This window comes from Cicer arietinum, chromosome 6 (genome assembly GCF_000331145.2).
Source record: "Cicer arietinum cultivar CDC Frontier isolate Library 1 chromosome 6, Cicar.CDCFrontier_v2.0, whole genome shotgun sequence".
Lineage (NCBI taxonomy): Eukaryota > Viridiplantae > Streptophyta > Magnoliopsida > Fabales > Fabaceae > Cicer > Cicer arietinum.
Genome location: NC_021165.2, coordinates 35,816,053 through 35,831,257, shown reverse-complemented (window position 1 = coordinate 35,831,257; position 15,205 = coordinate 35,816,053). Strand labels below are relative to the sequence as shown.

Genomic DNA, 15,205 nt, shown 5'->3' with positions numbered 1-15,205 from the left:
TGTAGAGTATTTCAGCCATATCTAGAGTTCTAGATGTCCAATTAGTGTCACTCCAAGTGCTAATGAACGCTAAGATCCATATCTACAACTTTCATGAAGACACCGGGACCAAATTCAGACGCAAAAGATGAGAACAATGCAAAATACATCAGACAACAGATGTTGTGCGCCTGGAGCGCGCCCTGCGCGCCTGGGGCGCGCGACGCGCACCATCAACCATAAAAACGCAGATTTTTACTGTTTTGGGGATCTTTTTTACTCTGGGGAACTTGGGAGACTTGTGCCCTAGCATAGAAACTCAAATATGGCCGTTTCTAACGCCATTGAAGCAGTTTTATCAAGAATCATCCATGAATCATTCTTGTAATTCTTCTTTAATCCTTATCTTTTGTATCTCTGTCATGAGTAACTAAACCCTATTTGTTAGGGATGAGTGTAACCAGATGAAACCCTTATTTTTCTGATTTGATTTCTAGTTATATGAATGAGTTTATTGAATTATTTTTCTCATCTCTGTGCTTAATGCTTTTTATTGCTTGATCAACATTAAAATGTTCTACGATTTGTATTTTGAAACGGAAGTGGACTTTACAAATGCTTGAGATGAGAAATTCATGAATTTGTAGTCTAGACATAGGTGCAGGTCATGAAACCAATTAAATTAGTTGCAAAGCAATAATTTACAAGAGAATTTCTATACGGTAATGCTTAATTCTAATCTTAAATCCACTAAGGAATTAGGGGTTACTTTGGAATTAAAGGTTCTGTCACTAAGACATTAGGGCAAGAATAATAAAGAGAATTCGGTAATAATTCAATAAAGGAATTCAGTAACTAGGATCAAATTAGACACCAAGGTTGGATTCGAAGTGAAACTCATCCCTGACATTTTTCTCATTATAAAAGATCAATTTTATTATTGTTGTTAATTTCAAACATTATTTCAATCAACTTGGGAACCTTTTTGTTCAATTCTAGTAATCAAATATAATTCAATAGTAAAACGCAATCCTTGAGTTCGACACTCGGTACTACCGTTTTATTATTACTTGCAACGATTCAGTACACTTGCTGAAATGTTATCACTTATCCTAAAATGAAAAATTATACTTACTACCTACTTTTTTTATATGTTTGAAAAAATACTCTCTTCCATCCCAAAAAAAAAAAAAGACCTAATCGACAATTTCATACAAATTATAAAAAAATAATATCTAAATGAAAAAAAAGAGAAAATGGTATTTTTATTTTGTTAAATTACCACTATTAAATATTAATGTATTTGGATTTTTATAAATGTAAAATGTAAGATACTAACTTAAAAGTGATGCAAACTGTATAATTACTTCTTCTGTTCACTTTTAATTATTATTTTTTGACTTTTTACATGTATCAAAACAACTGATACATTTTTTATAAAGAAAAAACAACCACTAAAGTTGTTACTTTTGATTATGTGATTTACCTTTTTATAACACCTTTAATAATTTTTATTTCATTTTATTTATTTCTCTCATGAAAGATAAAATATTAAAATAAATATATTCATGTAAAAAGATTATTTTAAGAAGATAAGAACAAATTTTTTCTGCAAATACAACATTCTAAAAGGAACGAAAGAATTAGAAATTATAATTTTGAAAAATAATAATTAGTTGTTTTAACAAGGAAAAATAATAATAACAAGGAAAAAAAATACTTACTACCGTATAAACATTGAAATATTTATTCATTTAAAGAGGAATTTTTGTTGTAAATACGCCACTTGGTATCAAATTAAGAAAAACATGTTTATAAAAAGAATGATGGAGTGTGTTTTGGTATTTCCTGTCTAATTAATAGAGCACTTTCCGAGTAGGTTGCAATTGCAACCTTTGACTGTACAAAGTACAAAGAAGTGGTCCGTGTGTTGAAAGTGAAATAAGTGTTTTAAATAAGTTCTTTTTTTCTAGATTATATTTTTATATAATTTTTGGTAGTTGGGAGTGTGAAATTGCCACTGCCTTTACTTAATTTTCTGCCATTGCAAAGTCATTTTTATTCTGTGTGTTGTAGATACTCTCTAGGAAAGAAATAGAGAAAGGTTTTCAATTAAAAATTATGGAGAAAGCAATTGAAAGACAGAGAGTTCTTCTTGAACATTTACAACCCAATTCTTCAAATTCAGCTTTTTTATCTCATACTCATCAATCCACTGATCTCTCAGTAAGTTTATATCTTCATGAAATTTTAATATCATTTCAGTATCTCTATGTATTTATGTAATGTTCTGTGTTGGATCCAATCAATCACTGACACGGACACAACACTGGTTGTAGTCATGTTATAATTTAATGATATAATTTAATAAAATTAAAGTGATTGAATTTAGGATGCATTTGTTAATTTACATATTTTAAAAAGTGATTTTGATATTTACTAATTTAAGATTTGTTTGTTATGAATTATTAAATAAATAATTTTGATATTTAATAATTTAGAAATTATTTGTAATAGATTTTAAAAAAATGGGATGATGTTTTTTGGGTTTATCCACAGTAGTGAAAATCATTTTTTTTTAAAGAAATTTATTATAAAAAATGATTTTTATAAGAAAAGCAGAAGTTGTTGTGTTTGTTTGTCACAGTGAAAATCGTTATTTTAAAAGCAGTTATAAAAAATGCTTTTTCCCCTAAAAGTTTTGTTTTGAGAAGACACGGCGAACTTCTCATTTTTGTAAATTATTTTAACATTATCATTTTTGTAAAAAATTGTAACAAACTTTTGAAAGTGATTATTTTTTTTGTTAAAAAAATGATTGTTTTTACGAAGAAAGCCATGACAAACGGACCCTTAATCACACGTTTCAGTGTCTGAATGCCAAGACACCGTTAAACACTGGACATATCTTCAATCTAAAGTGTGTGTTACATCAATTATAGGTTTTGAATTGAGTGTTTTGGTTTCCTCTTGCAGGCTTCATTCTGTTCTGCTGGGCAAACAGGTGGATCTGAAAATGATGTTGTGATTGTAGCGTAAGTTCTTCCAATTATATGACAAAATAAATGTGAACCTATTGTTTTTTTCAATTTTTTTTCACTTTTGTTAAGGGCAGTATGAAATTAACTTTCTGACATAAATTTTACTGCAATAATGAATTAATGATCAGTGCATATCGTACCGCCATTTGCAAAGCAAAGCGTGGGGGATTCAAGGATACCCTTCCGGATGATCTACTTGCCCCAGTTCTCAAGGTAACTTCTTTCATTAATCAATAAGTGGGCAGTTGCTCGAGCTTAGCAGAGTGAGAGTACTTAAACACTGCATTGTACTATGTAACCCTAAAAATTGTATATAATTAAAAAACTATAGCACTCACTTTGCTATCAGAGACATAGACACAATTGGTCAAGCTCTGTGATTAATCTTTTGTTATCTTGTATGCGTTCATTTATATGATTTTTTTAATCGAATTTGTTGTTCTCATAATTGGTTAATAAGAAAAAGATTGGAAAGGATAATGCCAACTACCAAGTTTAAAGAGTAGACTAGTGAACATTTATAACGGAATTCATCAATAGTGGTTGGGTCTACCAAAAGAAGTTAATTACTCATAAGTCATAACGTGCGAGACACTTTTGAAAATTGGAGATACGCTATGTTTAGTGTGTCAGACGACTCTTCGAATAGGATTGTTTGTTGTTTGTGGTATCTGTGTTACTGTTTAACTATTGAGATTTTGGCATAAATCCATACTTACCCTAACTTCAGAAAACTAAATATTTAATTTGGATTATGATTGAACTAATCACAAAAAATGGTTTGTTTCAAAACTATCTTATGCTTCATCTGTGTTTTTGTTTCTTTCTCTGTAGGCTGTGATAGAGAAAACAAATGTGGAACCAAGTGAAGTAGGCGACATTATTGTTGGCACAGTTTTAGGACCAGGGTCAGAAAAAGCAACAGAATGCAGAATGGCGGCATTTTATGCTGGTTTCCCAGGTAAATTTTCTAGTCTTTATTCATTCATCATGATAACAAGTAACAAACATGATAAATATGAAATTTCTGAATGACTAGATTAAATGTTGAACTCATGAGATGATTTCATTTTATTTAATCCTTAATATTATATTAGTATGTAGCTTAGCTTGGTTTCCAATATATATGATTAATCTCCAATTTTAATTCAGAGACTGTGCCACTTCGAACTGTCAATAGACAATGTTCATCTGGACTTCAAGCAGTTGCTGATGTTGCTGCTTACATAAAAGCTGGTTTCTATGACATTGGTAAGAAACTTAAGTGATTCTGGATTCTATTTGAATGCTGTTGTCCTTGTAATTTTGTGGACTAATCTTCTTCCTCTTATTTGATGAAGGAATTGGGGCTGGATTGGAGTGTATGTCACAAGATAATATTTCGAGGCTTCGCAATATTAACCCAAAGGTACATTGAAGTTGCATTTATCAAATTCTTAATAATTAACTTCTTCAATTAGTTATTGTTATACTTATGTCTGTGTTTGGTTTTGCTTGTGAGCAACTTATTTGAGCTTATCTACTTGTATAAGAACTTGCCAGCGTGTTTAGGAGAGCTTATGAAAACAACATATAATATGTTTCATCAGTTGTTTTTAGCTTATTTTGATAAGCTCTTCTGAATAGCTTATGAAAACAGCTTGCTGCTTATATGAAAATGATTTAACCAAATTTTTTCATTGATTATAGAAATAGCTTGTGCATAAGCACTTAAATGATAAGCTTTGAATTAAGCTGTTTATCAAAACACACCCTATGAATAAGAGGAAAGGAGGACTAGTGAGTGTTATATTTGGTTTTGGAGAAAAATTTGGAGTCTGAGAAAACTAGGTCTCTTCATTACCTTGATTGTAATGAAGTTTTCTATCTATGAACACATAACTAGTTCCTATCGATTCCACATTTTTCCTTTGAAACTTGGTTTACTTAGTTTGAAGTTTTCATTATTTTAACAGGTGGAAACCTTTGCACAAGCCCGGGACTGTCTTCTTCCTATGGGAATCACTTCTGAAAACGTTGCTGAACGTTATGGTGTCACAAGGCAGGAGCAAGATCAGGCTGCTGTAAGCATGAAATATGCATTTAATTTACAATGAGAATCTATGAAGAGAATATCAGGGTGAATTAACTCTTTTTAATATGTAATTAGGTTGAGTCTCACAGGCGTGCCGCGGCTGCAACAGCAGCTGGTAAATTCAAAGAAGAAATCATTCCAGTTTCTACAAAGGTAAGTTCCAACTGCTAAGGTGAATTTTCTTTTTAGAGTTTTTAATATTATTCTCATGATTATGTTTATAAAGATTGTGGATCCTAAAACTGGAGAGGAGAAGCAAATTATTGTTTCTGTTGATGACGGTTTCCGGCCAAACGCAAATTTGACGGATCTAGCAAAGCTGAAGCCTGCATTTAAAAAGGATGGAACCACAACTGCAGGTACTCAAGAAGTGTTTTTCTTGTTAATTTTGTTATTATAATGGGAAAAATCTTATACCTTGTGAATAGGTTTCATCTCTCCCTATTTTAATTGCAGGGAATGCTAGCCAAATTAGTGATGGTGCTGCCGCGGTGCTCCTCATGAAGAGAAGTGTGGCTGTCCAAAAGGGGCTTCCTATTCTTGGAATCTTCAGGTGCACATTAGTGATACATAATCATATTTCTCTAGTACAACCTCATTCTTTATTTTCTTTTTCTTCCTTTAAATTTTAAATCAGTGAATTCAATGTTGTAGGAGTTTTGCCGCCGTTGGTGTTGATCCTGCTGTCATGGGTGTTGGTCCAGCTTTTGCTATTCCAGCTGCAGTGAAATCTGCTGGTCTTGAACTTGGTAACATCGACTTGTTCGAAATCAATGAGGTAATGTTTTAGCAGTTTTCATGATAAACAAACAACTTTCAATTTCAAATTTGCTAATCATTAAGCAATTTGATGCTCTTGTGTGTAGGCATTTGCATCACAGTTTGTTTATTCATGCAAGAAATTGGGTCTTGATCGAAGTAAAGTCAATGTCAATGGTGGTGCAATCGCTCTTGGGCATCCTTTAGGAGCCACAGGTGAAGTTGATATATTTTGAGTCTTTTCTAAATAGCGTATATTATTTAATTATGTGAAATAATTGTAATCGATCCATTAACCAGAACTGTTAAGTGTAGAATATTCTATTTACGCATATCAGCGTTTGTACTCTATTTACGTTTCAAAATTAATATTCACTAAAATTATTTTCCTGCTGCCTTTTTATGTCAGGTGCACGCTCCGTTGCAACTTTGTTGAATGAGATGAAGCGTCGTGGCAAGGATTGTCGCTATGGTGTAATCTCAATGTGCATAGGTGAGTTGTTCTTTTGACCTTTCTCTAACTCATACCAAGAAAAGAAAATATACAATATGATTTAACTAAAGTAAAAATGATATTCTCTTACAGATGTTATTGTTTAAAAGCCCAAGTCCAACATCGCCTAGAAATATAACTTAAATAGAGCTTTATAAAGCTTATATAATCCTGTTTTGTATAGTGGAATGACACCCAAAATCAAGATGGTTTGAGGGTTATATGGCCAAGTTAGTGATTATAAATGGTGGGAAACTTTCCCTCTCATCTTACTGGTCGGTTTGTAGGATTGTTCTCCTGCACACTCATTCTAGTAGATGTGTAATTGCATAGAAAGTAGATAATTTACCGTAGTACCTGAACAAGCAGTTGTGTCATTATTTGGGAGAACTTATGAAAACAACATTGACATATCTATAAGGTGTTTTCAGCTTATAGCTTTTATGAAAACAACTTGTGACATGTCCATAAGGTCTTCAGGATGCTTGAGAAAACAACTTATAAGTTTTACGAAAATAGTTTGACTTTATTTAATTTTTTATTATAGAAGCAGTTTAAATTGTTTATCCAAAAAGGCTTTAAAAATGGTTTGCTAAACAAGTTAGCAGATTTAATTTAAGAAACAAATGTTTCAGAATAGGGAAAAAAACAGTTAAGATGCACAAAAGAGAGGTGTTCTTCTTACTTCTTACCTATCATGTTAAAAGCTAAAAGAAAGTGTGAGTAAACTTTAGTGCTTTCTGTGGAAATTTATTCCATTTATTTTGTTTAAGTAGACTATATATACCTAAGGAGGAAAATAAACAGATAATTAGAACCTGAATGTGAGAGTTTATGCTGTTATACATTTCATTGCTTGCTAACATTATTGAATTGTGCATCATTACAGGTTCTGGTATGGGAGCTGCTGCAGTATTTGAAAGAGGAGACTTTTGAGAATTTGTGGAATTTTAGAATGGTTTATAAGATAATTCATTTACACAAGAAGTTGTGAAAATGAAATAAGGAAAATAAAAACAAAAGTAATGAAGGATTCATGCAAAAGAATAGAGAAGTGGAACATCAATGCATCATGATTCATTCATGTCTAGATGAAGTAATTAAATTGCTCCATCTGTTGCTTTTGTGTATGGTTGAGATTTTTTTAGTTTTTGATAAAATTATTAGTCTTTTCTGGTGATGCTTTGAATATTCTTTATCTCATTGGTTATATTTCTCTTTGCGTGATAAATAGTTTAAGTTATGATTGAAAAAAGTATTTAATGGAATTTATAAAAAGACACTTGAGAAGAAACAAATGTTTGCTCACTCTATTCTTTTAGTTTAAATATGTTAAATAAACCTGAATCCTATAGGATTTAGTGGTTGGTTACTAAAAGATTTGTAAAAAAAAATGTTGCATGTTTCCTCTTCAATTCACTTTTAGTTTGTATTTAAAATTCATAATTTGAGTTGTAACGAGAAATAACACATAATTGAATTATTATCAAATAGAAGATTTGTGAGACATCTAAAGCGTTTTTATGAAATTCATTATATAATATAGGTCTAACAATTGTCAATATCATCAACTAATATAACCAATAAAATTATTTAGAAACATCCAACCAAAGCTATGAGCACAATCATTCCATCAAAGACCATAAAGAAGAACTAAAGAGCCAAACTCCTTAGAATTTTGTAATCCAATGACAAACATGTTGCAATTATCCCATTTTAAAAAATAAATACAAAAATGCAAATCTTCTAGTTTCATGTTTTTAGTCTTATATGTTTTCAATAATTTGTTAGTCGGTGAATTTAAGAACTTTTACTTTTGATGTTTAATTTGTTGATTTATCATAGGTTTTTAGATTATAAAATATGGATTTTTGAATGATAATTTTAATATTTTTAGATGATAAAATATGGATTTTTGAATGATAATTTTAATATTTTTAGTGAACTCAATTATTGCGTATTTTGGTTTCTTAAATTGTCTTTATATTTATTACTTTAATATTATTTTTGTGAATATTTAAAATAAAAAACTAGTAACGGGTCAATCTATCAATCAACTTTAAAAAAAGGGCGAAGTGAAATTTGCTATTCTATATTTATAATTGACTTATTTCACATTTTTTTGACCGACTAACAACGAAGTGGAACGAATTAAGATAGATGAATCTGATTTGTCATCCTTAATTTAAATAACTAAAATCTTATTTTATAAATCTAAAGAACTAAATATATCCATCTTTGTAATTTTAATTACTAAAATATTGCTTGACTAAAAAAAAAAAAGTAGAGAGAAAGTTTTGAATAAACAAGAGATGGAATAAAAACAATCCCTTTCAAAACAACTCCATCACACCTTATCAATTAATACAATTTGAAAATGTGATAAAAAAAATCTAATAAAGTTGAAACAACCCTACCAAACTTAATAATCCCTATTATCAACTACCTTTAATAAAAAAGAAATATTGGTAAGAAAAAGATATCCACCAATGCAACAAAACCATACATTTAATAGTCACATTTAGTCGTGACTTATCTTATGGTCTCATCATGGAACACGCAACTCCGACTACACATCCGCCACCGTTACCCCTCTCATCTCCGCCTTTAACCGCCGCACAAATTGCCATCCTAACAGAATCGCCACCGCCTTTTCCAGGCCCTTCTCGCTCCGTTGACCTCTCTCCTCTCCAATTCCTACTCAGCCTTTTTGCTATCATTACCATGCCTGCTTTGATCTACACCTTCCTCTCAGCCTTTTGTTTCCCGTTTTACTGCCGGCGACAGGAGGAAAACTCCGGCGATGACACTATTAACGGCGACGCTGCTTCCATCTCTGATTTCAGGTACCGGATGGAACCTCATGTGAAGGAAATTGGCGACGAGTGTCCCGTTTGCCTGTCGGCGTTCACCGACGATGAAAAACTCCGGAAGTTGAGTTGTTGTAAGCATTGTTTTCATGCTGATTGTATTAATTTGTGGCTCAGAAATCACTCTAGCTGTCCGATTTGCCGTGCCTTGGTTTCCGGTAAACGCCGGAGTTCATCGGCGGCTCCGGCAAGAGATCACGATCTGATCCAGGGTCTTCCGGATGCTTCCGCTTTAGTATGAATTGTGTAGCCTCTTAATTTTTTATTATCTATGTATTTTTTAATTTTAGAAAGAAAATTATTAAGTGTAAACACGTACAGTCAAATGATATCATGAAAGAGAAAATAGAGTCTGGTGTGATAAAAATGACATCTTAGTGATTCGAAAGAAAAAGACAGAGAAAGAGAAAATGAGATATTGAATATACGCTTGAAAATTTAAAAGTGTCTAACTATCATTATTGTTTTAAAAATAATAATTGTATTTTAAAGTTTTATATACTAAGAGATAAGTGAATTAGATAAAAGGTGATAAATGAAACAAAATTTTGGTGTAATTATTTGACAGAGCTATAACACACATTCTTCCAATTCCAATTACGATCAACAATCGAGATTATTTTGTGTGTGTGAAATTTGAATTGATTAATTTAAAATTAATAGTTGAAATTCAATAGTGCGTTTAATAGTATGATTTATTAAGAGAAATTGAGAGTTGAATTGATTTTATTTTTTTTCATACACAAAAGGGGTTAAAAACCCCAAATAAAAAACAAAAAGGAAATCTAAAATCCTCTCGAAACGAGAGTACCAGTCTAGTTGGCAAGCAAAGCAAAAAAAAGAAAACAGAATCTAAAAAAGAGTCATAAATTTGTAACAAATAAGTTTGTTATAGACAAATAAGTTTATTATATACTCAACTTAACTAAACCATCCGTCACTTTATTTGTTTTACGAAGCCTATAAGTGAATTTCGCTTGGTGCGATTGATTTGCAATTTTCCTAATAACATAGACAATGGCATGACACGGGTGAAAAGTAAGACATCCTTCATGACGTGGGTACCAAGCAACAAATTTTTTTGATTATGTAGGCCTATTGGTAAGAATTTCATGTGCACAAGCTTTAGTTTAATGCAAAGTAAAAGTTGACTGCATAAAAATTTAATTATTCTTAGCTCTCCAAAGACAAAGGTCAGCAAAAAGTTTTCCTTGACAATAAATTCAACTTAAATCCTTATTTTAAAATTTTGAATGAAATCTATTTATATCTCTAAAGAATTTATTTTCAACAATGGATAAAAAGAGACCTTGTACTAATAAGTATATTTAGACATATTTTTCTCAATTGCATTGGATATATGATATCTAATATTTTTCTCCAAATACTAAGTTGTTATTATATTAATTAGGCTTAAGTTCTCCAAAAACTACAATTAAGTCTATTAATTATCAACATAATTTGTTCTTAAAAAACTGTTTCACCACTCTTCTACAATACTAGTGGATTTGAAGGAGTTTTAGTTGTGTTTTCTATCTTTTTAGCTTAGTTCTAAATCCCATGGAGCGAAACCTTAATTATAATTATCTTTCTTTCACTGCTAGATTCCTAGGTTAGAGAATGGTGATTATAAATTAGAAACATATGTAATTTCGATCGATGGTTTGATGTATTTATGAATTGGACTCTCACATGGTGATTTTAGATTCTTCAAGAGATTTAACACTTTTTCATTCTAAAGGTTGGATTTGAACCTATAATTTCTAGTTAAGTTGGAAGAGACATTTAATGTGTCATCCAAATGCTCTTGAGTGGAGGGAGTAGTAACTAATAAGTAGGATATAAATGATTACCTTACTTGTATAGATAAATTAATAAATATGGAGATTATATATTCAATCACGAGTAGTGCTAATAATATTCTCTTTTTCCAACATTCACTTTCTTATTTAATAAAATACATGTGGGACTCATTTCCAAAGTTGTGGGACTTACATGTATTTCACCCAAAAAGAGAGTGATTGTTGAAAAGAGACTGACGCTAATACTACTCTTCAATCACACAAGCAAGGGGAGTTAGATGCACCAAGTAACAGAGTGCCAAACTACCAATAGTCCATACAAGAACATGAACCATTTTCAAAATGGTGAAACCGTTTCCTATCTCTAATAACTATCCTACGCTCATAAAATTTTGAGATTAACTTCATTGAGGAATGACAATCATCACAAATTCTCAAGTTTTTAACAATCTGAAGGGTTGTCTTTGGAGATGTACTAATTAAACCAAATGCAACTGCAATCTTCTCACTATGGTAGTGCAACAAACTCTCTTTATGTTTCTGGTCCATCTTAACCAACACTTGTGTAGTATTTGGCATATGACCAACCAAGCTCAACTTATTTGAAATTTCCTTCAACATTGAGTTTATTTCTTTGGCTCTAGGATGAGAATCATCTTCAACAAGAAACTCGTGTATAACACCATCGATTTCGATCCAACTACATCCAGGGTCTTTCCTTATATCCATCTCTTTCATCATCAACCTCACCTTGGCAACACCATCCCAATTTCCCGATGCGGCATACAAATTTGAGAGAGCCACATATGCTCCGCTATCATGAGGAGCAAGTTTCATCAAAACCTCGGCTGCACGCCTACCAATTTCGACGTTTTTATGCATCTTACAAGCACCGAGCAATGCCTTCCATATGACATCATCTGATCTTATTGGCATATTCATTATTAGTTCCTCGGCTTCTTCTAGATAGCCAGCACGTCCCAGAAGGTCAACCATACACCCATAGTGTTCTATCCTTGGCTCTAATCCAACCCTATTAACCATATCCTTGAAAAATGATCTCCCCTTTTCAACTAAACCTGCATGACTACAAGCACTCAAGATTGCTATGTAAGTAACATCACTAGGTGATACTCCACTTCTTTCCATCCTTGAAAAACAATCCAACACTTCTTTGGCTTTACCATGCATAGCAAGACCACCGATTACAGCATTCCAAGCTATATAATTAGTTTGCGGCAGCCTCTCGAACACCTGAACTGCCTTTTCAATGCTCCCACACTTAGCATACATATCAACAAGAGCAGAACCAAGAACCTCATCGATCTGAATCCCGTTCCTCTCCGCATACAAATGCACCCATTTCCCCAATTCAAGTGCTCCAAGCCGTGAAATTGCAGGCAACACACTAACCAGAGTCACCCGATTCAGCGATACATCTCCCATCTCCATCATCCTACGAAACAAGTCAATCGCCTCCATAAAAAACCCATTTTGAGCATACCCAGAAATCATCGAATTCCAAGAAACCACACTTCTTTGGTGCATTTTGTCAAACATGCCCCTAGCAACATCAAGTTTCCCATTTCTTACATACCCATCAATCATAACATTGCATAGAACAACATTACCCTCTTGCCTTCTCTTATCTCTCACTATCACTCCATTTCTACTACTCACAAAATCAACATTCCTATGAAACAAAACACTAGCATTCTCAATACTCCCACACATAACATACATCCTAATCAAATTACTAATAATAAATTCATCATCAACAAATCCAAACTTAACAACCAAACAATGAATCTGTTTCCCTTCTTTCAACCCATCAACAACAGAACAAGCCTTCAAAACAGAAGGAAAAGTGAAGCTATTAGGCTCCACAAAACCATCAAACAACATTCGACAGAAAAGCAACAATGCTTTATCAGCATTACTGCTATCAGAAAATGCCCTTATGACAGTGTTCCATGCAAAGACGTTTGGTTGAGGCATTTGGTCGAACAGAGAGAGGGCATAAATCGGGTCTCGAAAAGCTGAGGTGGATGAGAGTTTGAGAAGCTCTGTTGATACTGTTGGGTCATGTGTTTGGTTTGTTTTGATGAAAATGGCGTGGAGTTGCTTTAATTGTTGTATTGTTTTGCAGTGTTTGATTTGTGGGATTAGAGTTTGTGGATGGTGGTAAGGTGTTGTTTGGGGTTTTAGCATTGGATAATTCATTTTCGTAAAGAAAGAATAACAAGAAGAAGGAGATTGGTAATGGCTGTTTCGTTAACGTAAGAGATTTTGTCTTTCAAAATGCTATCTCGCTCGTCACAATTGCATTTTGGATAAAATAATCTCTAAATTTGTGAATAGTTAGAGTAAGAGATTTTTATTCGTTTGATTTTTTTTCTCCTTATTATTGTTTATTTTGACTCATCTTTTTTATTGATTCAATTCATAATCTTAACTATTTATTTAGACGTCAAAAGTAATAATAGTAAATACTGAAATTTAATGAAACTCAAATCTGTCAAATAGTGTTATATATGGATGAGAAAGTAGATACTAAAATTTAAATTTGTCCTTATATTTTTAAGGCTTTATTGCAGTTTTGAACCCCTATTTTAGCTGATTCCCAAAAGTAGTCTCTCATTTTGTTTCTCTCCAGTTTTGGTCCCTCAAACAGAATTTTTGTCCAAAACTTAATGAAATTTCATTTTTTTTGCAGTTATTTAAGTCGCATCATGCCTCAAAATTTCATTTCCAACAATTGTATCTATGATTATAAATGGTGTAGTACAATTTAAAAAAATAAAATTTCATTAAGTTTTTGACCAAAATTCTGTTTGGGGACCAAAGTTGGGGAGAAACAAAATGGGAGAACTACTTTCGCGATTCAGCTAAAATAAGGAGACCAAAACTGCAATTAAGCCTTCTTTTAATGAAACTCAATTTAATTTAACGCGAATTATAAATTAGTTATCAATACATTAGTTGTCATAAACACATAATTAAACAGTGTAGTTTTCATAAACACTAAAATACTTCATCAATGTTGACCACAACAATAGCTCCAACAGTCGCACATTCCTAGCGGATGCTTCATCACACCATCAAAAAGAAAAGGTTGAAATTTGAGGTGATTATAAACAATATGTTTAGCTGAAAGAGGTTTTGCATGGAGAATAAAGAAGTTTTGTATATCCTTACTCCTATAATTCATATTTTCTGATGAAGATTGCATGTTTATCAGCTCAGGAACAAAATATGTAACCTAAACTTCAAGATTTTATGCAAGTTCAACTTGGAGATAAACTAGAACCTCAATCCTATTTATTTGATTTAGGGATTTCAATTTTTCATCCCAAGAGTCCACTTTATAAGAGTAATGGTTATAGCTTAAATTAACGTTTGGAGAATAAAAAGATAAACGTGATTCACTTAAAATAGATAAATGACGAAATTGAATTAAAAAAAGATAAAATATGAAATTTTAAAACGAACAAAAGGTAAAAGGCGAAAAGTGTTTGTTTATTCTTAAACTTTTAAATGTTTGAATGATTTTTTTTATAAGTATAACATTATAAAAAATTTCTACACTAATATTTAAACTTTTTTTTCATTTGAGATGAATTAAATATAAGTATTTTAAATACTATAAAACTAAGATAAAAGTAATAAATATGTTAGAAATTGAATTTTAAACTCATTTTTTGTGAAGGAACTTTAAACAATGTTGTAGAAAAAAATCATTTAAAGATATATGTCAATATTCCGAAAAAACTAAAATTGCTTACATAATAATTTTATAAAGATAAAAAAAATGTTTTTTTTATAAGGACTAAATACTTGTTTTATTATTATTATTATTATTATTATTATTATTATTATTATTATTATTATTATTATTATTATTATTATTATTATTATTATTATTATTATTATTATGTTTTTTATTTAAATATCCCTTTTTATTTTTTTATTCCTGAAATGTCACACTCTGAAACAAAATTCCCTGAATGTCCTACTTTTCTGTTCCAATAGGAAGTCGTTCCCTCGAGGAAATTTTTTTATGTTAATAGGAGGTCGTTTCCCGGGGAAGCGACCTCCTACTGCGTTGTTTTTTTTTTTGTTATTTTTAAAAATAGTTTATTATTAGAATTATTAATTTAATTATTTAAAAAATAAAATACTAATAT

General features: G+C 31.4%; 3 protein-coding genes across 4 annotated transcripts; 2 read left to right on the top strand and 1 right to left on the bottom strand.

The window, feature by feature from the left end:
* Positions 1-1,793: 1,793 nt before the first annotated feature.
* LOC101494207 (3-ketoacyl CoA thiolase 1, peroxisomal) lies at positions 1,794-7,526 on the top strand. 2 transcript variants are annotated; one of them, XM_027335229.2, is made up of 15 exons: positions 1,794-1,900; positions 2,056-2,205; positions 2,956-3,014; positions 3,149-3,233; positions 3,855-3,981; positions 4,173-4,271; positions 4,361-4,428; positions 4,976-5,083; positions 5,170-5,247; positions 5,321-5,453; positions 5,551-5,647; positions 5,749-5,872; positions 5,961-6,069; positions 6,263-6,346; positions 7,236-7,526. In XM_027335229.2, the coding sequence occupies exons 2-15, from the start codon at positions 2,101-2,103 to the stop codon at positions 7,280-7,282; spliced, it is 1,323 nt and encodes a 440-aa protein (XP_027191030.1). In that variant the 5' UTR covers positions 1,794-1,900; positions 2,056-2,100; the 3' UTR covers positions 7,283-7,526. The 2 variants fall into 2 exon arrangements, with proteins under 2 accessions (XP_027191030.1, XP_004506590.1); XM_004506533.4 differs by lacking the exon at positions 1,794-1,900 and having other exon boundaries at positions 1,969-2,205.
* A 1,133-nt stretch (positions 7,527-8,659) lies between these two features.
* LOC101494514 (RING-H2 finger protein ATL33) lies at positions 8,660-9,643 on the top strand. Its single transcript, XM_004506534.4, has one exon. It carries the CDS (start codon positions 8,897-8,899, stop codon positions 9,455-9,457), a length of 561 nt encoding a protein of 186 aa, XP_004506591.1. The 5' UTR covers positions 8,660-8,896; the 3' UTR covers positions 9,458-9,643.
* A 1,404-nt stretch (positions 9,644-11,047) lies between these two features.
* On the bottom strand, positions 11,048-13,428 carry LOC101494829 (pentatricopeptide repeat-containing protein At5g48910). Its single transcript, XM_004506535.4, has one exon. The coding sequence runs from the start codon at positions 13,239-13,241 to the stop codon at positions 11,322-11,324; it is 1,920 nt and encodes a 639-aa protein (XP_004506592.1). The 5' UTR covers positions 13,242-13,428; the 3' UTR covers positions 11,048-11,321.
* Positions 13,429-15,205: the final 1,777 nt, after the last annotated feature.

Bases quoted from the DNA above. Each gene is read 5' to 3' on its own strand.
- LOC101494207 (XM_027335229.2), top strand. From the start codon at position 2,101: ATGGAGAAAGCAATTGAAAGACAGAGAGTTCTTCTTGAACATTTACAA. The intron at 4,272-4,360 runs GTAAGAAACTTA...TATTTGATGAAG, and splicing joins AGCTGGTTTCTATGACATTG to GAATTGGGGCTGGATTGGAG. The intron at 4,429-4,975 runs GTACATTGAAGT...TTATTTTAACAG, and splicing joins TTCGCAATATTAACCCAAAG to GTGGAAACCTTTGCACAAGC.
- LOC101494514 (XM_004506534.4), top strand. From the start codon at position 8,897: ATGGAACACGCAACTCCGACTACACATCCGCCACCGTTACCCCTCTCA.
- LOC101494829 (XM_004506535.4), bottom strand. From the start codon at position 13,241: ATGAATTATCCAATGCTAAAACCCCAAACAACACCTTACCACCATCCA.